The sequence below is a fragment of the Canis lupus genome, chromosome 6, assembly GCF_048164855.1.
Source record: "Canis lupus baileyi chromosome 6, mCanLup2.hap1, whole genome shotgun sequence".
NCBI classification, from domain to species: Eukaryota; Metazoa; Chordata; class Mammalia; order Carnivora; family Canidae; genus Canis; species Canis lupus.
Genome location: NC_132843.1, coordinates 52,563,618 through 52,587,654, shown reverse-complemented (window position 1 = coordinate 52,587,654; position 24,037 = coordinate 52,563,618). Strand labels below are relative to the sequence as shown.

Sequence of the window (24,037 nt, the reverse complement as noted above, 5' to 3'; positions counted from 1 at the left end):
ATATAAGTTGTCAGAAGATGAGGGGAATCTCACTAACACCAAAAGCTTTGGTTTAAGTAACTGGAAGAATGGACTTAGAATTTACTGAGGTGTCAAGAAGCTTGGGAAGAGGAATTCAGAAGTTCATTTTGGCACATGTAAAATTTGAGAGGCTTTTATTTCATTTTTAAAGATTTTACTTATTTATTCATGAAAGACACAGAAAGAGAGAGGCAAAGACATAGGCAGAGGGGGAAGCAGGATCCCCATGGGGACCCTAATGTGGGATTTGATCCCAGGACTGCGGGATCACATTCGAGCCAAAGGCAGACACTCACCCACTGAGCCACCCAGGTGTCCCTTTGAGAGGCTTTTAAAACAATTAAATGGAAATATCAAGTAGGCATTTGGCTGGGAAGAGTCCTTGCTGGAAATACAAATTGGGGAGTCATCAAACATTTAGATGCTCTTCAAGGTGAAGAGGCTGGCTTGGATCACCAAGAAAAGAAGAAAACTAAGATGAGCACTGGAGCACTCCAAGCATTTGCAGAGTGGAGAGATGAGATCAACAAATGAAACAGAGAAGGAACATTTCTGCGAGGTAGGAGGAGAACCAGAGACTGATTGATTAGATAACATGAGGATGGAGAATCTGTTGTTGGCTTTGGTGAAATGGAGGACCTTGGGGGAGCAGTCTTAGGGAATCAACATGATTGATAGTCTGATTGGACAAGTGTCAAGAGAGAATTGAAGGAGAAGACTCAGAAATACAAGTCTAGACATTCCTTCAGGTTATGATAGTAGGAACATGGGCACCTCATGGAGCTCCTTGGCTCCAGCTTTGTCCCCACTTCAACTTGTCTTCCAAGTTCTTGGTAGAAGGTGTGCCCCCTAATCATCAAGATCAGAGGCTTCAGAACTGACTGGCCTTGGTTAAAAACCCCAGCTGTGTCTCTTATTAGATTTGTCACTAAACACAACTTCCTTAAGCTCTCGGAGACCCTTTTAAAATGGGAATGATGATAGTGCTGGCTGGGGGATAGTAGTACTTAACCTTCATGAAGATCCAATGACCTGATCCATGTGCAGTGTTGGCAGAGCTCTCCAGTTATTGCTGTTATTACTTATCTTTTAAAAAATATAAAGCTGATCATATCCTCACTTTTCACTGTCCTCCATCATATAGGTCCTAATTTCATATGCAGCCTATTTCCTTCATATTTTACAGTTCAGAAATGTAAAAGTACTCTAGGTCCCCAAAGTCACAGGGCAAAAACCTCCCCAGGGCTTTGTTCTCATTAGGGCTTAACTTTAGGAGGTACCATTACCAAGGACCTCCACCTGGGGGCGAGCAAGGAAAGACGGAGCAGGAACTGTTGACTGAGGCTAAACAGGCATCAGGAATTGGTTCAAAACGCTGCTGTTTTGACTGTGTGGTGTTTGCAGTTATCTGGGACCCTTTACCATGGATAACCAAGAGTTAGCACAGGGTTTATTCAAAAAGAAAGGCAGGAAAGAGAGACAGCAAGAGAGACGGGAGTGGAGGAGAGAGGGAAGCAAAGAGAGGGAGAAAGAGGAGAAGGAAGGCAGGAGGGAAGAAAGACAGGAGGGAGGGAGGAAGAGAAGAGAGAGGGAGGAAGGGAGGGAAGGAGGGAAGGAAGGATGTAGGGGAAGGAGGAGGGAAGGAAGGGGGAGAGAATCTAGCAACATTGCCCCTGGTTAACAGCTCTTCTTTTCTCTGGGTGGTGACAGAAACTAGACTAGGAAAGGGGTGGGGAAAGGGGAGGAGGATGTGAGACTCAGTCTGAGAAATGAAAGAAAGCAAGCCTTTTTGGTGGCACTCCACCTAGCCTCCCAAAGCACAGCACCCCCAGCTGTGGGCAAGGAGCCAGACACCTTGGTGCTGAGTTCATAGGCTGAAGTCCAGAAGAACTAAAGAAGGAAGAACAAAGCCATGGTGAGCTTTTCAGCCTCAAGGACTTCCAGTTACTCAGCTAGAACCCGTTGGGATTTCAAAGACAGGTGGCAAAGGACAAGAAATAACACATTTCATTTTTGGTTTTAGCAAAGCCAAGAATTACAAATGCTGGATCTAAAAAGTGCTCTTAGAACCTTTCTTCTCAGATGTGCTGATTTCTCCTCATTGACTTGTCTCTGGTGAGATTCTTGAGGGAGAACTACCTTGTTGAAATGAGCACTTTTGTGGATAAATATTGGGGTTACTGGAGAAGTGATACACTTGAGAAAATAGGTTTAAGGTGTGCAGAGAATTTGTGGTCTGGGTTCTGAAAAATGTATTCCTTTTAAATGGAAAAAGAAATGAATTGCTTTTCTTTGTTGGTGTCTGGCAACTGATACTTTTAAGTATCTGAAGCATTGAACCATTATAATCCAGTATAAAAATTTAACATTTAAATCCCAGACACCAAGAGTTCATTAAGCATCAAAGAACTTATATATATATATATAAGTTTCAAATATATATATAAAGTTTCAAATAGTGTCCTCTAACAGCTCAGCAGAAAGGAAATTCAAAAAATTACTGAAATGTAGAGAAAATCAGAGTAGTCACAATCAGCAACCTGAGGCTAAAACATGAAAAAGAAAAGAAACAACTCTTTATCAATTTCAAAGCAAATTTAATGCCAGTTTTTTGTACACATCTAAGAAACCTCTTACCTCAGACAGGGTTAGTAAGTAAGTGTATTTTATTTTGAACCTTAAGAAAGTTCAGCCACCTTCTTAAGGTGCTGTTAACTTGTGACTTAAGAACATAATCTAACTATAGCTTTGTATTTTCTTTGCAGATATTTCCATGGAAATGTCAGAGCGCTCAGAGGTGCTCATGGTATGTCTTCAAGTTTTGGGTCTGGACAGTGCTCTGTTTTGGTACGTTATGGTATTTGTATATTGCTAAGCCCTTTTTAACTTAATGCTTATTTTTCTTAAATATCCACTGGGTGTACATAGTTGCAGCAAAGATTATTAGGTAGATAGTTGTTAATTCTATCTTTCCTATGAACATCTTTTTCTTCTTGTTACCTCTAGTACTTCCTCAGAAACATCCAAAACCTGCCACACCCTCATTGCACAGTCCAGATCCTGATAATCCCACATAAGTCTTAATTATGAAGAAATAAAGTCAGTTAAGAAATATCTGATGGAGGCAGCCCGGGTGGCTCGGCGGTTTAGCGCCGCCTTCAGCTCAGGGTGTGATCCTGGAGACCTGAGATCGAGTCCCATGTCGGGCTCCTTGCATGGAGCCTGCAGCTCTCTCTGCCTGTGTCTCTGCCTCTCTCTCTCTCTTTCTCTCTCTCTCTGTCTCTCATGAATAAATAAATAAAATCTAAAAAAAGAAAAGAAAAGAAAAGAAAAGAAAAGAAAAGAAAAGAAAAGAAAAGAAAAGAAAAGAAATATCTGATGGGACATTTAGAATCCATACCAAATATTTAGCATGGTTCTTTCTTTTTTAAAAAAAATTTTATTTTTAAGTGATCTCTCCACCCAATGTGGGGCTTGAACTTACATCCCCAAGATCAAGAGTTGCATGCTCTTCCAACTCAGCCAGTCAGGTAGGTGCTCTGTACTTTCTATTTTTTATCAGTAGTTTAGTGCACATCTAGGTCATTTCTACCATTAAAGTATGAGCTCCTTAAGGTCAGACCCTCTATGTATTTTTTTATTCTTCTCCCATTGGTGTGACAAGTTTTATGTCTGATCCTTGAAGACTCTGCTGCAATTGTTTTAAACCTTCTTTGCCATTCCCAAGTAATCTAGTGTCCTTTTACCCTTTAGCCTAGATTTTTAGCTCTGGCCAAACAAATGTACTTTCCTCTGCCCCTGACATATTCCTTATACTGTGTCTGCCTCATGTCACCTGCAAAGTTGGCACTCTTCATTCAACGAGTGTTTTCCAAGTTCCTGGAATGTGCCAGACACTCTTGTAGGCACTGAGGATACAACACTGAACCAGTTTCTTCCTTCTTAGGACTTATATTCTGGTAGAATGTTTCTTTACAACTCTGTTCCAAATGTTTATTTTATTACATTCTTTATATTCATTAATCATATCTGTTTCTCTGTTTTCTGTTCCCTTCTGACATATTTAATTGGATCAAAATTAATTGTGCTTTCTTTGCATCTGTTATTCCTTGTTCATAAGCCTTAGGAGACTGTAAAAATTGGATCTATGTTTTCTTTGGTATCTTCCATGGTTTTTGTCCTACCTGGTGAAAACTCAACAAATGTTGATGGTCAAAAAAACATTTACCTTAATGGTAGAACTGTGTTTCACATAGATCATACCATGCTTAGAATGGCATATGCTATCACGAGGTCATGGCATGATTATGTATTTATTTCTATTTTTGTCAAAGTCCTCATATTCAAAGTGCCATATGATTGTTAAACACCATCAGCTGAGTATTTTTGTGCACAGAACATGATCTAAATCAATTTCATAATCCTGCTTCATTTAGTTTTGTAAATTTTTCTTTTTAGAAATATATAGTTAAATATATAAGGCTTGAGTTATGTATTGAGGCTTTCCCAGAAGCAGCTCTTCCTGTGGTAAAAGATTATCTTTTTGATATGAAAAAGATTACTTAAAAGTATGTTGTTATGCCTGTCCTCATATTATTCTCCCATAGAAAGATAAATGTTGGCTTTTAGGAAATTATCCCAGGATAAAAAAATAGAGAGTAAGTTTTAGGGAAATATGATTATACATAAATGAAAAAAGAAATATGAATTTCTAAAATATGTCAGTGAAATTTCACTTGAAAGAATTTTGAGAAAAAATGATGTTATAAAAATTAATCTAGGAAGCCACCAAATTTGCCTAAAACAGAGAGATGAGTAAAAAGTATTTTATGTTACCGTGAAAAGTGATTAGAACCCTAAGGTCTAGGTTCTACTTCAAATCTGCAAATGACTGATCCTGTGGTCTTGGTTTCATCATCTCTCCGTGGCAGGCTCAGCCTGGATTACTTCTAGATTCTTTTCAGCTGTTAACTGTGAACCTACCTAGTTCACACTGGTGTCTTTCAGATTTCCTTGCACATCATGGAACCAACTGCTGGACTTACCACCATTCTGAACAACCCATGAACTGGGCAAAGGCTAGAAGGTTCTGTAAAGAAAATTACACAGATTTAGTTGCCATACAAAACAAGGGGGAAATTGAATACCTGCAGACGACACTTCCCTTCAGCCCCACTTACTACTGGATAGGCATCCGGAAGGTAGGAGGGATATGGACTTGGGTAGGAACCAACAAGTCTCTAACCAGAGAAGCAGAGAACTGGGGAGTTGGAGAGCCTAACAACAAAAAGTCCAAAGAGGACTGTGTGGAGATCTACATCAAGAGGACCAGAGATGCAGGAAAGTGGAATGATGACTCCTGCTTCAAACAAAAGATAGCCCTCTGTTACACAGGTAGGGAGTGGCCACAGTAGAGAGAATGATGGGACTAATCCCAGAGTGGGTGGTAGGAAAGAAAGGAGTTCCTAGTACAGTCTAAAATAAATCCAGTCCTCAAAAATAAAATAAAATAAAATAAAATAAAATAAAATAAAATAAAATAAATAAAATAAAAATAAAATAAAATAAAATAAAATAAAATAAAATAAAATAAAATAAAATAAAATAAAATCGTGTCACTTCTGTGCATGTGAGGCTGGTCCTAACACCGAAAAATTACATTCTAAATCAATTTACATCATTATGTGAGTGTATGTGAGAAGTAAGGTAAGGAAGTGGAAGCAGAAGATGGGTCTGGCCAAGAGCTCAGGCCATGACCCCCGTTTCCTCATTGGAAGGTAAGGGGCTTTATGCTCATGTTTCCTTCTTGGCTTAATCTTATATGGTTCTATATAATTAAATACTGCCATATTTCATTATCTGTGGAAGATGAAAATTTCTGTTTTCAGTTCTAAAACACTCAGATTTTTCCAAGTCATATTTCAACATTGAAACATACTGAATTTGATCTCTTCTAAATTGGGCTCTCCACAGACTTCTTAATCTTTCTCTGGTACTTTCTATAAAGAAAGGGATTGCCAAGCATATTACAGAAATAGTTAGGTCATCATTTAACCTGCTTATAATATTTATAACAAAGTAATTCCAAGAGTTTCAAAGTATGTCACTAAGTTTCCGCAAAATGTTATGCAGTATTGGCCTTGGTGAATTCATTCTATGTATATGTCTGTGGCTACATGGCCAGTATATTACATAAACAAAAAATTCTAACATATGGCTTTTATGCAAAAATCCTATGAATGTACAAATAAACCTTTCCTGTTTATTAAAATAGTTGCAGCAAAAAACTTATCTATTCCTAATGAAATAACTATGAGTACTAAGAAGTAATCACATTACAATAATTTATTTTTGACCTCTCCTTAAAGCTTCTTGTCAGCCCTCGTCATGTAGCAACCACGGAGAATGTGTGGAAACCATCAATAACTACACCTGTAACTGTGATGTGGGCTACTATGGGCCCCAGTGTCAATTCGGTAAGCTCCCTTTCCTGACTTTGTCTCTTCCTTTGTAAAGTTACAGGGGTTATTGTAGCTTGTGGAATTTGACTGGGACGAAATTATACTAGCCATTCTGAGAAATGAGAAGTTTTGATCAGAAGGATATCCTTGCACAATGTTGTTAGCTTTCCTGAAAGATTTCATAAGTCAGCATGAAGTTTCACTTCTTAGCAAATCTTTCTACCACAAAGAACCCAGGGCTGGGAAGAAAGCTGGAACAATGACAATAATGCATCAAGGATGGTAGATTCCTGTTCTTAGGGAACTCATAATATAGCCAATTTGTTGGATTCATGAGATGCCTAACACTTGAAAGAAACATTGTCATTTATTATGAGGGGGATGAGTTACCCATTAGGTAATCTTGCTTTTTTATGTCATCCACAAAGTCATGACAGGGAAGCCCAAAAAGTTCACATAATGATATGAATATAGGTCAGAGAAACATAGTAGTAAATCCAACACATTTAATTGGGCTGGGTATTTTGGGGGACACAGAGACAAATCTATTATAGATTCTGCCCATAAAGGATTTGCAATTACCTAGTGAAAATTATATATGCTCATAATTTAGTTTGATGGAAAGCAAGGTAAACTGGAGTTAACTGCCTAATGCAAGAATCTGGCCTTTATTTGACAATGGGAGGCCACTTAGCATCTTAATACCTACATTTGGGGCAATTTTCCTAGAAGCAATGCATAAAATGGATTGGAGATCAAAAAGAGAAGATGGAGAAAATCGGTGGGAGTCTGTTGAAATCATTCACAGTCATGGTGGTAGAAACAGAAAAGAAGAGCACATAGATTCAAAGTCAAGGAGTCTTTGACCTAGTCAACTCACTACTGAAAGAAATATTAAATCCTTTGATTGGTATTGATTGAGTTTCAAAACCATGGTTGAAGTATCTGGTGCATAGGACAAAAAATTATAAGAAGAGAAAAGCAGTATTTGTAAAGAACAAAGAATTAGGGCCTCCTGGTTGGCTCAGTGGTTGAGCATCTGCCTTGGGCTCAGAGCGTGATTCCAGAGCCCTGGGATCCAGTCACATGAGGCTCCCTGCAGGGAGTCTGCTTCTCCCTCTGCCTATGTCTCTGCCTCTCTCTCTCTGTCTCTCATGAATAAATAAATAAAATCTTAAAAAAAAAAAAAAACCTGAGGAATTAAAGTCAAATGTCAAATAACTGGAATAGGTCTAACTCATTTCACTCAATTCCTACCCAATACCTTCACTCCACTTCTGAAGTTTATTTTTGTTTATTTCTTTATTTATCCTTAATATTTTTATCTTTTATTTTTTAATTCTTTTATCTTTGGCATGCCCATTTCACTCCTTTTCAAACATTTTACTCTTTTTCTTTTTTGTCTCAGCTTCCATTTTATCGTTCTTTTCTGGTCTTCTTTCTACCTGTAATCATTTCTTCTTGGGATTCTTCACTGGCACTTATCCAAGCCCATACAATATTGTTATTTCTCATCTTCTTCTATATTTTGTCCAAGGACTCTACATGACCCCGTTTTGGTCAAACTACCAACTCCTGTGGACTCACAAATGCATGTGAGCTTCACACTGACAGATCTTTTTCCAGCCCTTTCCAGCTAGGCATATCTCTTTTGATGCCCCAGAGACTGTAAAATCAACTGTCCTGGCCAGGTTTCCTTTTTGTATTTCTTATCTTGGTATGAGACCTCACCATTTATGTGGGCAACCTGATATGAAACTCTTTCACCTCCCCTTACCTTTATGCAAGGTAACATACTACTCATTTTTATAATTTAATTAATTATTAATTATTTATTAATATTTCTCTAATTTGCCTCTTATTTGTTGATTCTGCTACCACTGCCCTCATTCCTTCTAGGTTATTGCATTAATTTCTTATTTGAGTTCCACAACTTTAAATTAACTCCCCAGTAACATACTATTCATACTATAGGTAGGCTGATCAATCAAAAACAATCCGACAAACATCACACATATATACACCCTTCAATTTCTAACTATCATTTGTCCTACAGGATGAAATCTGAACTCCTCACACTTAGAGAAAAGCTCAATGTATAGTAGGTACTCATTAGATCAATGAAAAAAAAGATAATAGCATTTTGCTTTAACTCTTACCTTTCTTTCTAATTTCATCTCACATCATCTCCTACCTCTTTCCTTCTAGTAACATTAAAATGCTTGGAGTTCTCCACACTTTTCATATGTTCTTTGTATCTCATTGACTTGCTCAAGGTTTTCTCTCTCTCACTTTGCACATGGCTAGCACACCTGTTCATCTTTAAGACATATTTTAGGGACCTTTTTTTTTCAGAAAGCTTTCTCTGGACTTAGAACAAGCTAAGTCTCCCTATTCCATGTTCTAATAGTTCCACATATTTCTTTCTTGTTTATCCCACATTTATTGAAGTCATCCATTTACTTGTCTATGTCCCCTAGAAGACTGATAGAAGCTTGAGATTAATAAGTACTTACCATTTCATATGTCAAAATGAGGCTATGCCTGGAATATATTAAACACCTGCTTGTAGGCATGGGTTGAATTGGAGAACATAATTTAATTTGGGTTTGTACTGTATATGGAAAATATAAAAATTCTTCTAGCTCCTCAAGTCCACTCTTACCTGAAATCTCAAAAGTAAGGTCTGAATGATGGCTCAAATTTGATAACGAATAGGACAGAAGAGTAGAAATATTTGCTCAAATGATATGGCAGGACCTAGAAACGTGAAGACTGATTTCCAAGGCTCAATTTGATCTACTATACCACCAGTCAGAGAAGGAAAATAGATAATTTCTGAAGAGGGGTGAAAGTAGGAGCTAGAGTGGTTGAAGACAGAATCGAGGCCGAGATGCTTCCTAAAGCTTTCCCACTCTTTTTATATGCCTCCTGATCCCAGAACTCTAATATACGTAGGCACTCTGATGTGATAGTTATTTCCAAATTGGTCTGGTCATTCCCATGGAAACCTACCTAGGTTTAAACATTCTCTCCTTAGATAATGCCAATAATAATAAAAAGACTAGCTAATGTTTAATTAGTTCTTCCTATGAGCCAGGTTCTCTTCTAAGTTATTGATCTGTGTTAGATCATTTAATTCCCACACCAACTCTAGGAAGCTAATACAACTATCATGATTCCTCTTTCATAGAAGAGACTGGAGCTGGAAGAGGTAATTTACCTTGTGCAAAGGCAGAGCTAGGATTTAACCCCAGACATCAGGTCGGCTTCACACTAGCCAATGCTGTTTCTTTTCTTGCTGCAGTGATTCAGTGTGAGCCTTTGGAGGCCCCTGATTTGGGGACCATGGACTGTAGTCACCCCTTGGGGGACTTCAGCTTTACCTCCACCTGCACCTTCAATTGTTCTATGGGGACAGACCTCATTGGGATTGAGGAAACCACTTGTGGACCTTTTGGAAACTGGTCATCTCAAGAACCGACCTGTCAAGGTGAGTAACTCTTCAGACTAGAAGCTTTGTCATGGCTGTCTAGGGTTTACAAACTGAGAAAATGCAGTAGAAACTTGCTAAGAAGTCTCTGTCCTCTTTGGAACATAATTTAATCTATCTTAGATCATACCATGATGTTTTTAAAGGGACCGTTGTTGCTCATATCAAGAAGAAAAGCCACAAATAAAAAACAACCAAATACCTCTGAAACCATCTCACAATATGCATATAATTTTCAGTAATACATGGTGTAACTATACTGTAATTTTTATTTTAGTTTTCTCATTGGCATGGCATAAATAGCCAGTCTTGCTGAGTCTCAGTTAAATGTTGGTTCTTCTGTCCTCTCAGTAACACCTATTTTATGTGGCATCTTACTGAACACCAACTAGTTTCCTTCTCAGGGAGTTGAGGGTTTGGTGTTTTGTTTTGTTTTGTTTTGTTTTTAAAGTGGGCTCCACGCCCAGTGTACCCAATGTGGGGCTTGAACTCACAACCCTGACTGAGATCAAGACCTGAACTGAGATCAAGAGTCCGACACTTAACTAACTGAACCACCCAGGAGCCCGAGTAGAGGTTTTTTGATTGTTTTATTTGGTTTATTCTTGAAATCATTTTTACTTTTCCTTCTCTGTGAACTCTCAAGGGAATAACAACTGCTATGAAAAACAAACATAGTCTCTTGATCTTCTTCTTTTTTTATTTGAAATATGGTGAAATTTGAAATTTTTTTATTTTTTATTTTTTCCTTTTTAACTGTCATGTAAACTATCCCTATATGGGAGAAAACTGGTGGTGTCTGAACTTGTAACGTTGTAACGTTTTAGTTACATTTTCTCCATTTATGCACCTGCCTCACTAATTTTAGGTGGTTTAACTCTCAGAAAAGCTCTCAAAATAATATTGAAGTCATAGAGCTAAATTGACCAACCTGCTGAATTTTGCAAAAGTTGAGTGACTTATTTCAGACAATTGGGGTGTTTTTCAACCTTGTTTGCTTTAGAAGAAATGGAACGGTAGGAATTCTCTGCATTCACTGAACCTATTCCATAAGATCTCTGGAGGCCAAGGCCATGCAGCATGGCACTTCCAGTGGTGTTGCAGAGTTACCAGGACTAGGGCAGCAACCAGGAGCAGCAACCTGGGCAGCAAACTAGGGTAGCAACCTGGAGCACCATCCCCGCTTCCCCTCCCTCCTACCCCCCAAGGGCTGTCAGTGCTCCTGGCTTCCCCCTCTGACACAGCACTCTCTATCATTCTCAGGAAAGTAAAGTCTGGAAGCAGCATTATCAGAACTAATTATTGGAGATTCTAAAGGTCTAGATTCAATCAAGTGGTTCTATAGTTGTGTCAAGCCAACATTGGTTAAAACATTTTGTCAAGGTCTCTGCTCAGAAATACTGCTTTTTTTTTCTTTTTCATTGAAGTAATTCAATGTGTGCCTTTGGAGGCCCCTGATTTGGGGACCATGGACTGTAGTCACACCCTGGGGAACTTCAGCTTTACCTCCACTTGCACCTTTAACTGCTCAGAAGGAACCGAATTAATTGGGGAGAAGGAAACTATTTGCCAATCATCTAGAATCTGGTCAAGCCCTAAACCAATATGTCAAAGTAAGTAAGTTTGCCCTGATATACTAAAGATTAGAAAATGGAGCTGGTGGATAGGAAGATAGTGGGGGAAATAGAGTAAACTTTTATATTTCATTTTGCTAAATGTATATGGCCTAAAAATAAATTTGTACATCTTAATTTACTGTAAAATCCTGGGCTGTTCTTGTGTATTCTTTCGATGGCAGCCATTTGTTTCTTCAGCTGATTTTCAACTCCTCCTACCTTAACTCTTAACATCTACAGGCACTAATTGTCTCTGACTTATTCTTCTTCATTCTTCTATTCCACTGCTATCGCACTTCTGTTAGGCCATTAAAATGTCTCTAAAAGGTCACCAATGACTACCTAATTCCCCAAATAGTGGACATTTCTCTATTATCACTAAGCTGATGCCTCCCTAATCTGTGTGTGAGGAGGACTATGTCTTCCTCATTTCCATGGGCTCTCCACTTGATGCAGTACCTATGATAAGCAAATAAGTTGTTCTCTGTTTTCATCGTCTGAGAACTTGAGCCCTTTTTCTATTATATTTTTGGGTATGAAGATGGGACCACTTTGAAAGGGTTCATCAAAATAACATGAAGAATAAGGGATACAGACCCTGTAATAATATGCAAAAGTATGTTTATTTAGTTGGTGGTATCAGAACATACACTTTATTCATATGGGTATTTCTTCAATAAAAGTTCCCAAATGAACTTAGTTCACTCTATTTTTTTAAAGATTTTATTATTATTTATTTATTCATGAGAAACAGAGAGACAGAGAGGTAGAGACACAAACAGAGGGAGAAGCAGGCTACATAGAGGGAGCCTGACATGGGACTCGATCCTGGGTCTCCAGGATCATGCCCTGGGTCGAAGGCGGTGCTAAACTGCTGAGCTACCCAGGCTGCACTTAGTTCACCCTTTCAAGAGGATATATAGGTGTATCCATTTAGTTATTTGTGAAGGAAGTAGAAATACATGGTAGGACTACATCATTTGAAAGACAGTTTAGTGTGGGTTCTTGGCATGTAAACAACAAGTGCCTATGTTTGCACAGCTATTTCAAAGTAAAAGCATTAATAGTTTCCTTTGATTGCTATGTTATCTGGTTCAGATCACTGGATTTTATTTTTTCTGAGGTCATATTAGATATTTTAGATCCTCCTTGTGTCTTAGAGTCCCAACTATTGAACAAGGCCATGGAAGTAAATGCAATGATGACCACACTTTGCCAAGATTTTTAGGCACTTCTTCTGGGAATTCCATTAATTGCATATCTAGAAATTAAGAATTTATAGGCTTCGGCCTAGAAAAGCTTGTCTCATCTCTGCCTCTGCTGAATACTCATCATGGTCCTTCCCATGGCGGTTTCTTCATCTGTCAAATGGCATCAAATGGGCTATTACTGGAATATGTGGTGGAGGAACAAAGTCTAATGTCACAAGATGGCACCTAAGTAAGTGGCGCTGTGGCCTCATGCTATGTGCCTTACTGATCTCTTTCAGAAGTGGACAGGAGTTTCTCAATGATCAAGGAGGGTGACTATAACCCTCTCTTCATTCCGGTGGCAGTCATGGTTACTGCTTTTGCTGGGTTGGCATTTATCATTTGGCTGGCAAGAAGATTAAAGAAAGGTATGTGAGTTGCCTTCATATGAAAGTAATACAATTCAAGGTGGAAAAAAACATTGAAACCCACAGGAAGTTAAGTATGATCAATTCAACTGAAGCAGGATACCAAGCTCTGTGTTCTATAAACATCATCCCTGGGGATGTGTGAAACAACTCACGTATGCTTCCATTAAAACAAGTTGGCTGTATTGTGCTTTTTATCCGACAAACCTTTTAAAAATGCCTAGTGTTTTCAAGGCATGCTAGAGTAATAATAGACAAATGAGATATTTTAATGATTCTTTGCTCTTATTTAATTCTGAAAAAAGGATGCATAATCCCTGTCCTTTAAGAAGTCTCCATGCCTTTGATCTCAGTGCTTCAATTCCACTAGAAAATGAATCTGATGTTTTTAAGGTACTGTTCCTCAAAATCTGAGCCACATACCTGTCTGGCTTCTAATGTGTGGGAATTACACTGTCCCTGGAAGAAATCCTCACACTTTCTCCCCAGTGTCTATTCACTGAGGTCACAGCTCTAACCAAATGCACTGTATTTGCTTTCCCTCCACTCTGGCCTGGAGAAGAAAAGGGAATAAGGAGGACTGTTTGAGAAGCTAATAGCTGCTGTCTGGAACAGTACATGGGACACGAGGGAAAAACAACAGCATCACTCCTCTCAACTCCCCCCTAAGTATGTCCAAACCTCAAAGTGGGGTTGACTTACTGGTTAGAGACCCACGGTCTGGCAGGCCCTGGGTATGCACTGCCACGTTTGGACAAACTGACCTGACAGAAATGTTTAAGACTATGAAATTCATGGAGATTAAGCAGCTTTTGAGATATCCCTGCTTTAAGTTCAGAGGCCATTGATGATCTCAAAATAACTGCTAACCAACTGCTTTGCATTGCATTTCTATGGAGTCAGCTGATTGCCATTTTAATTTTACTTCCATCAATTAATTAGTATGTATTCTGCTCATTGACTATGGTGTATAAAGGCTGCCCCTCACCCATCCTCACTGCCAATTATAGGAATATTATCTACCAATCAATCTTCTACTATGATCTGATCTTTCATTCCAAATTTAAGAATGGCACTAGATTCATTTTATAACCAACTCAGAAAGAAAATGGATGGGGGCACTGTTGATGTGCTAAAACTTCACTAGTGTCAGCAGAGAGCACAAATGTCTCTGCTCCTGCTTTTGGAAATTCTGCTAAGATTGGATCCCATGATCTTACTGCACGATATTAAGCACTTAAGTATTACACTAAGGCACAGGAAGAATGATATTTTTTCTCCCACCATTGGTTATCCTTTCCTTTTTTTTTTTTTTTTAAAGATTTTATTGATTTATTCATGAGAGACACAGAGAGAGGCAGAGACACAGGCAGAGGGAGAAGCAGGCTCCTTACTGGGAGCCCGATGTGGGACTCGATCCCAGGACCCCAGGATCACAACCTGAGCCAAAGGCAGATGCTCAACCGCTGAGCCACCCAGGCGTCCCTGGTTATCCTTTCCATTGAGTCTTCAAACCCTGACCCCAATCATCTTTTTTCCCTCCTACCTTGGGTAATGGTGATAGAAATGAGGGGTAGAGAATACAGTGGGCTATTACACACTGCCCTCTGGGCTGTTCTCTAAATAACCTTTAAGGAATTGGGGGCTGTGAGTCATCTTAATAAGGAGGATATCCCCAAATTCCAGTCTTTTAATAACTGTTAGTAGAATCAAAAGAATACAATGAAGTCACTTGTATTCAGCGGCAGGGTGAGGGGTGGAGGTTAGCTAGCTCAAGTGGTTCTATCAGCAGGGCTGAGAAAAGTAGTGGGGTTGTTGTTTTTAAATTTTTTACCTTGGAGTCATTTCTGTACAAGATCTCAAATTGATAACTTGAAAACTACATGCCTCTGCTGTGGGAATAAGTGTGTGGCAAACAGGAAACAGATAACGGGCAGTTAGGCTAGATACATGTATGCCAACAAAAAGAACAGAAGCCCCAAAAGATCACTGACTTTGTAGGAGAGTCAGGGTATCTTTAATGTAGCATTTTAATAGCCTTCATTTATAGAACATCTTCTGATATTTCCAACTTCCAAGTAACTTTGTTTTCCAATGATTGTAGTTGTAAGTTAGTTCTTTGCAACACGAAGAATGTTTTTCCTATAGCAATGGTGTTAGGAATGATGGATAGGTTCCCAGGATAACCCCCCAGAGCTTTTCTAACAGTGTAGCTGGCACATTTACAAGAAAAAAGTGAAAAGCAATAAACTGCATATATATAGTAGTTATCAACTGGGAAGATTTAATAAGTGTTTTGGGTTCAACAAGCTGGAAAAAGAGGAAAGGTGAATATTTAGGACATAGTAGCCAGTGAAATGACTAGATTCTTTTTTTTTTAAGATTTTATTTATTCATGAGAGACACAGAGACAGGCAGAGACATAGGCAGAGGGAGAAGCAAGCTCCCTTTGGGGAGCCCGATGCGGGACTTGATCCCAAGACCCCAGGATCACGACCTGAGCTGAAGGCAGACACTTAACCACTGAGCAATGCAGGTGTCCCACAACTAGATTCTTGATACCTGTCCTGTCCTTGGATGGATTTTCTGAACCTGCACTTCAGTCGCTGCTCTAGTTGTCTTGATACCCAGGCATTTGCTCCTTTCTTCTGGAAGAGAAATAAATGCAAATCCAGAAATGCGTGCCCTTCTGTATGAGCTTATCTAGAAATAGTTTTTTTTCCCCTAGATAATGGTTCTCTGATTAGCCATTATCATTGGCCCTGTTTGATAAATAAGGAAACTGAGGCAGTGATTTTAGACCAAATCTCTCAAATCCCATATTGGCAGGGGCCAGAATGAGAGATAGATTTCCATCCATACATGTCCCCTAACACCAATGGTGTTCAGATTAATGAGGCTCTATATTTTCTCTTGGTTGGGAGAATTTCCCACCCGAATTAACCCGCAGGGTTAGAATGGGGCATGAAACTGAACACATGCCACTTACTTCCTTTTTCTTCACAAAGAACTCTCTCAATAGTGACAGATTCTTGCTTATGTATTGTTATGTGTTTCATTGTTCCTAAAAGGAAAATATATTTCTATGAAGATAAACAAGCAGAACTTGAAAGTAATTCAGATTTAATTCTCCTTTCTCAAATGCATTCAGCTCATATAATCAGCAGGCTGAATTCTGGAAGAAATTTTTAAAATAGTAAATTCTAATATTTTAAAGGCTTAAAACAGTAACTGAGCAAGCAGCACTGTGTATGTGTTAGACCCTGGCCTAAATACTTTGGATACGTTTTATTTTACCAACTCCATGAGGAAGATGTAATTATCATACTCTTTTTACAGATGAACTGTGGCTTGAGAGGGTAAGCAGTTATTCAGAGACATACCACAGTTGATAAAACAGAATTTGCACCCAAATTGGATGATTCTAGAGCTCCAGTTTATAGCCACTGAAATATAGTGCTTCCAGGTGGTTTTTTTTTTTCTTCAAAAAGCTTTTTTTTTTTTTTTTTGCCTTTTTTCCCTTCTAGAGTCCAACCCTGCAGTTCATTCATTGATCTATTTATTTATACACTGCTTTTTTCAGAAATTATGTAAGACGGTTTATGAAATGCATTCAACATAGTAAGTTAAAATTAGTCTAAAAGTAGATAAGAAAAGAAGCCCAAAATTTAGGTTGCAAAAATAAGTTGGAGCAAGAGGTGCGGTTGGTACACAAAAATATGTGTCACAAAGCTCTGTACACTTGACAGAAAAGGGTCTCAGCTCTGGTCTGTTTCCTGGCAGCCAAAGAAGGGAGTGTAACTTGTTAACAATATTTACTGTGTTTGTGAGATAAAAACACATCAGTTACTCAGATGAGATGAGTAATTCCTGCCACTGAGACCCAAGTGAAATTTCTTTGTGGATTTTCACAGACAAAGTGATGTGAGACGTAATGACACATATTCTTACAGGATTAGCAGCCAAGTCTCTTAGGGAAGAATCTGCAGGTGGGCTAAGATGGTTGGTGGGAAGGGGTAAACAACGCGTATGGGTATAGCAGGACTGACAGCCAGACAATTTGGGCTAGACTTCTGTCTTCATGATCAGCACAGAGTGTGGAATGGAATGCAGAAGCATGTGCATCAGTGGATCAGTCATACCTGAGTCTCTACCACTGTTTGAATTAGAACATTAAGCCAGTATCTCAAATCCCCTTACGCACAGATGGGGTCCACCCAACCAATGCGTGATACACTTCAAAAGCCAGTTTTAGGAGTGGGACTCTGCCTTCCCTCTTACTTAAAAAAAAAAAATTGGAATTGCCTACTTATGCTGATGCCATTTTTCTATTTCTTCTTTTTTTAGGTAAAAGGTCTCAGAAAAGGTAAGTTTCATCACTAAGGAGTTTCTGCATTTGTTGATCTTTTCTCTACCTTCCTTGAGGTACTTCCTGTTATAGCTAGACACATTAACTCCTTAGTAACTATTTACATGGGATCTCATTCAATTAAATTTCCATATAAAGTGATTATCTACTAGCCTCCTTGAAAAGCTATGCTTTTGGCTTTTTTGTGTATGGGTGGTTTTGTTTCAGTGCCAGGGGATTAGAATGAATGAGTGATGCCCTATTAAGAAAGGACAGTTATGTGAATGAAGCTCTTTCTGGTTATCCCTGAGTTTTCTGTAAGGATTGGAAGCTTTATGATATGTCTCTTCTTGTCCTAGAGGAATACAAGGGCAATATCAAGTACAGTATTTAGGAAACATTCAATTCATCAAGCATTTTTTGAGAAACTAATAAATCCCAGGCCCTAATTCTGGACCCCAGGCCTTCAATGCCTAGTACAAGAACATAAAGGACTACTGCTCTGCTAAACATTGACCTTCAGAAATATGGAAGAGGTAGGGAACATGAATTCTGCCTGTGGCTTCCCCAGTGAGGCATTTTTTTTTTTAGCTTGGTTTTGAACCTCAGATTTTTTTTTAACTGGAGAAACACAGACTGAGAAGAGATGTACACATGTGTCCATACATGGTCCACCTGCAGAAGTGAGGATGGCAAACATTTCTCAGTTCAGGGGTCCAGTGACTTGCTTTGGAATTTTAGGAAGGAGATTATAAATAGGAACAACTATGGAGGTGAGGCTTTGGTATATACTGAGAGCCCAGGTAGAAAACTGAAATACAGGACACTTGGGTGGCTCAGCACTTGAGTGTCTGCCTTCAGCCCAGGGCGTGATCCTGAAGTCCCAGGATCGAGTCCCACATTGGGCTGCCTGCATGGAGCCTGCTTCTCTCTCTGCTTCTCAGTCTCTCTCTCTCTCTCTCTCTCTCTCGTCTCTCATGAATAAATAAATAAAATCTTAAAAAGAGAAAAAGAAAACTGAAATGCTGGAAGAAGCAGAATGGTCCCTGAGGAGATTGGTTGCTTATTCAGACAACCATGCTACCAACCACAAATTGTTATGAAGTCCTTACTAGTTCAGTGAGCTGTAGCTGTGGGTGCAAAAGGGAAGTCATGGGACACTCAACTCTGGGGAACACACTGAAGGTTTCTAGAGGGGAGGTTGGTGGGGGGATGGGGTACCTGGGTGATGGGCATTAAGGAGGGCATGTGATGTAATGAGCAATGGGCATGAAAAATCACTAAATTCTGCCCTTGAAACTAATAATACCTTATATGTCAACTACATTAAATTTAAATAAAATATCTATTAAAAAAGAGATTCCAAAGAGACATAAGGCAACATAAGACAGATCATAGAATAATTTATAAGCCATAATAAGGAGTATGGACTTAATCCTGAGGTCTTTGGGCTAAAGCAGGTGAATGTCATGCTGAAATTTGCATCTTATAAAGATCATTCTGCAAACAGGGGAGTTGGGTGAGTCTGAAGGCAAAGAACTGTTTTGGGGAAAGATATTAGGTTAAAGATGATGGTGCCCATCTAGAGAAATACCAATGAGGTTGAGTTCTTGAGGTGAGAGTTAAAATCATGAGGTGAGAGTGTAGTTAATTGGCTGAGAAAGAGAGAAGAATCAGAAGTCATCATGTTTTTTATTGGGAACTGGTGGATGGTTACTATATACTATACTATGTACTGAGAAGGGAAGACAAAAGAATGAGAAGTTTTGGAGGTGAAGATCATAGATTCAGTTTTGTCTTTATTGAGCTGTGGTGACTGTGGCTCATCCACATTTAATTGGTTCAGTCTGTAGCGCAGGGGCCATCTTGGGGCAGGAGAGTGGATTTCGGAGTTCTCTCATTCCAGGAGGTTATCTGCTATTTTGGGGAGAGTGTGGAGTGGGAGAAAAAAAGAGGTTGTGGGAGAGGGGTGGGAACCAGGGGAACATCCATATCAAACAGGTCCTTGAAGGTAAAAAGAGGATGGGGAGAGGTTGCCAGAGAGACAGAAGGAAAATGAGGAGAGTCTGGATTATGAATACCAAGGAAAGAAAGAAGTAGAAACAGTTTCAAGTGCTGCCTGGTGAGTTCTCACTGGATGTAACAAGGGTGTCAGTGCAAAGACTGTTCTCAGTGTTTGAGGTCATGACGGAAGTCTGATAGCCAAGCGCTGAGGATTCAGTGGAAATGAGGAAGTAGAGAGGCAGAACATGTAAGCCATCTCTTTTTAAAAGCTTGGCTAGGAGATGAGACAGTTGGAAACTGGATAACCGGGGAAGGACATTGGGTCAGTGGAGGTTCTATTCTATGTTACCACCCTACCTTCCATTTGATAGTGCAGATGGGGACCTAGACCCTTCTCTGGGCTGGGCTGCCTATCTCTGTGGGCAGGAAATCCACAAGATGTAAAGATTTCTTTCATGCTCACACCTACTGAGTGAAAGTCTTTTCTGGCACAATCCACCCAGAGCCCTTTTCTTGTCACAGGAACCACCTGTTTTTAATTGCCACTAGATGGAAGCAGATCAATTCAGTTTTTTAGAAGACCTTGGGGGACAGGAAGAGAGGCTAGCAGGAAGAGTATTAGCATTAATTACCACACTCAACTAATTGCCATATTAAGTTTAATGACTCACTAATTTTTACATGAATCAATCAACAGTTGTTTACTGCGTGCTTTTGTGCTGGAGCAATGCTAAGCTTGACTGAAAACTGAAAGAAGTAAGTCCTTGACCCTGACCTCAGGAAGATTATTATCTAGTAAGACAGAAAAATAAAAGAATTATTTTCAGAACAATATAAGGCAGATGGTAATGGTCAATGAACTCTGTGTTAAAGGACTTTTTTGATACAAAGAAGCTTGGTGATCACAGAAAACCTTATAAAGAAGGTGGACCCTGGGTTGGTTTCAAGAATGGATAGGATTTAGGTGTATGGAGAGAAGCAGGGAAGACAGACTACAGGGAAATGGTGTAAACATACTATGGCAGTGGGGCAGGGATAGCATGTTTGGAGATCACTGACTGGAACTGCCCAGAGCCCAAGGTGTAGAGGAGCTGTGAACAGAAGTTGTAAGGGAAGGCTGACCCCATCAAGGTAGGTTCTGAACGCATCACCAGATATTCTAGGACTTTGCAAAGAAGCATTTTTTGGTCATTTGTTGACCAAGGTGACTTTAATTCATGCAATTATAAAATTTTAGGTCTTGAAAGGATCTTGATGGACATCATGTTCAAACTTTCCTTATGACTGAGTCAGTTAAATAACTTTCCAGTAGGCCCTGAGCTAGTGACATAGTTAAAATAATTGTAAACATTTGTGAAACATTAATTCATTCCATGCTGCACACTGCTCTGAGTGTTTTAAGTGTCTGAGATAATTAAATGTTGCCTACAAACCTGTGGTTGAGAAGTACTATTAATATCCTCACTTTACAGGTAAAGGAACAGAGGCAAAGAGAAATAAAATATCTAGCCTGAGGTCACAGAATGAGTGACAAAGCTGAGATTTGTACCCATCTAGATCCAAAGATCATGCTCTTAATCCTTATGCTTCTAGAACTCAGGACTCATGACTCTGATGATAGAGTTCTAAGTCCCAGACACCCTCCACCCACGATGTATAATTTTCCACTCTGAAACCATTTGTGATGGCACTGAGAAAGGATAAGATGGAAGAAACATAAAAAAAATGAAAACCATCACATGAAACACTGGAACATTTTGTTTTTTTTTTTTTTTTTTTTTTTAATTTTTTTAAAAAAAATTTTTTTTTAAATTTTTATTTATTTATGATAGTCACAGAGAGAGAGAGAGAGACAGAGACATAGGCAGAGGGAGAAGCAGGCTCCATGTACCGGGAGCCCGACATGGGATTCGATCCCGGGTCTCCAGGATCGCGCCCTGGGCCAAAGGCAGGCGCTAAACCGCTGCGCCACCCAGGGATCCCCGAACATTTTGTTTTTAAAGTTCTGGAGCCAACCCTCATAATCCATTGTGCTCATCTTTATTAACTCTTTGCTGGTAAATTACCATCTCCTAGGGCATTGGTGGTTTCAATTCTTGCTGGGTTATTTTTATTCTTCTGCAAATTGGTTCTGTTTACCACCTCATTTGGTTTCTAGTGTCTAAATTCTGCCTGGGTAAAACCTACACCCAAGATACACAGGAAGATACAATGCCAACCTCAGTGGAGGGTATATGTGAAACTTTGTTTTCAGAAACATTTTTATCTCTGTATTGGCAAGCACATTTGCAGCTGCTGAACTGTGGTTTGCCCTGGCAGTTCATCATGAGAGCAGAGTCTTAGAATCTGGTTCTCCCTTTGAAAGGTGCTATTAAGACATGCCATATTTGGTTCCCTCTCTCCCAAAGGCCTCCCCCATCCTCTGTAAGGAGGAGACAACTGTGTCACACACACAAAAAGGTGCCATTTATTTCAGGAAATGAGATTTGTCACTTAAAACATGTCCCACCAGAATCAGACATTTAGAATTACCACCATACCTTTCATGAGTTTTGATTTTTCTCTAATTTCTCTTTCCACTTGAGCATTGTCATCTTCTACTTCTCACTGAATTTCCACTGCTCAAAATCTATCTAAAATGCCCTTTGAACTCATTCAATCCAAAGTCAAAGCCCGTGCCCCAGAAACGTCTCCAAGTGTGGTCCATGGACCAGCAGCATTAGTATCACCAGGGAGCTTGTGAGAAATGGAGAATCTCAGGCCCCACTCAAACCTACTGAATCTGTCTGCATTTTACCACCACCTCTGGGGTTAAGCAGCTGCAAGTGTGAGAAGCATTGCTCCAGGATTTTCTTCTCATTCCTTTGCCTTAGTGATTGTCCTGTGCCCTGTCCAATCTATTGGAAAGGCATTTTCCTTCACTCTTCTGACCTTCATGAATATTTACCTTTACTGCTAACACTGTTCAGTTTTGCAAGTTTTAAGCTCCTTATTTTAATTTATATTCTCCTGTTTTTCATTCAGCATGGATGATCCGTATTAAAGCACCTTCTGTGAAAGAAAATTCTTGGGATACTTACTCAAGTGTCCCTGGATGCTTCAAATCCCTCCCTGAATAGTAGTACGTGGTGGTGTCTCCTACATTGAAGATGGAGTGCGTCTCTTTCAGCACATCTGGAAAGATTTCAACAGGACCAGCAGCAATTTCTGCTCCCATTGTGTCCCTCACCCACTCCCGCACCCTCACCTACAGTGCTTTATATAGCTCAGTGTTTTAGTCTCTTACTTGTGGACCCTGCGGGGGGAGAAGATTGCTATGGATTGTGAAGATGTCTGATTTTGCTGTCTTAACTCTACTTCCAATTTCAACCCAACGCTCTACCTGATGACTTTAAATACAGTGGAAACTTGATACATGTGTACTTACAGACTCCATTTTGTTGTGAGTCATGTTTGATCTCGCCTGCCCTCCAGTCACCTCTAGGAGTATATTCATGTTTGATCTCCCCTGCCCTCCAGTCACCTCTAAGGGTATATTCTTAGAGAGAAGTTCCTAAAAGTGATGTTACCCTTGCTTTCCAACTCCAGCAAAGTAATGGGGTTCTGCTCCAAACAGAGAAAGTCCTACTTGCATGGTAGCCTCACCTGCTATAAATTGAGACCATCCTATTTAACTGCCTCCAGCCTCCCCACCTTCTGTCTCCTCTTCTTAGTTGGCTGGCTTCCACATGTAGCATCTCAGGAGCACGAAACCGAGAGAGAGAGAACACGGAGATAGCCTGCACTGATTTGTTTTTGGTTTTCAGTGTTGCTCTTTTTATTAGGCCCACCAAGATGTCTTGTATTGGATGCTTTTTTTTTTTTTTTTTAGTGACCACTATATTGTTAATAAAGAAACATCACTAGGATGCTAACTGCAGGGAACACGTCTTCAATGTTACATGAAGAGTTAAAACAAGTGAAAAGAGATTCCTCCACCCCAGCCCTCTAACCCATCTATGGAGAGTCTCTCTAGTCTTTAAGATCCATCTCGGGCACCCTCTCCACCACCCACTGCCCACACCCACTTCTTTCATAGCTACTCCTTTCAAAGCTGGTCCAGATTTGTGGCTTCTTGATGCAAAATTGGTCTATAACATGCAGTTTTGTATTTAGTCTTTTTTAAATGTTACTTAGTCTGTTGTTTTAAAAATTGTCATGTGTATGTTTTCTCCCAATGAAATTCTATCCACCTTAAAAGCAGAGATTGTCACATCCCTAGAGTGTCTAGCTCATTACTGGACACTCAGTAACTGTGTATTCATGTAACTCAGAAAGAGCATGTAGCGTACTCTAGATATAAATTGCAGTAAAACATCTCTCCATGGCATATGATGACTTGAACAGATACTCATCTAATGTGACTAGCTTCCTATAACAGAATAGGGACCTGGTAAAAACTAGTTGAAATACCTTCTTGCCCCATGACCAATACTG

General features: G+C 39.5%; 1 protein-coding gene across 2 annotated transcripts; it reads left to right on the top strand.

Moving 5' to 3' along the window:
• The first annotated feature begins 1,777 nt into the window (after positions 1-1,777).
• On the top strand, positions 1,778-22,973 carry SELL (selectin L). Of its 2 annotated transcripts, none has more exons than XM_072830528.1 (9): positions 1,778-1,936; positions 2,787-2,868; positions 5,029-5,415; positions 6,390-6,497; positions 9,790-9,975; positions 11,403-11,588; positions 13,081-13,209; positions 17,557-17,575; positions 22,586-22,973. In XM_072830528.1, exons 1-9 carry the CDS (start codon positions 1,934-1,936, stop codon positions 22,602-22,604), a joined length of 1,119 nt encoding a protein of 372 aa, XP_072686629.1. In that variant the 5' UTR covers positions 1,778-1,933; the 3' UTR covers positions 22,605-22,973. The 2 variants fall into 2 exon arrangements, with proteins under 2 accessions (XP_072686629.1, XP_072686630.1); XM_072830529.1 differs by lacking the exon at positions 1,778-1,936 and adding an exon at positions 3,472-3,551 and having other exon boundaries at positions 2,851-2,868.
• Positions 22,974-24,037: the final 1,064 nt, after the last annotated feature.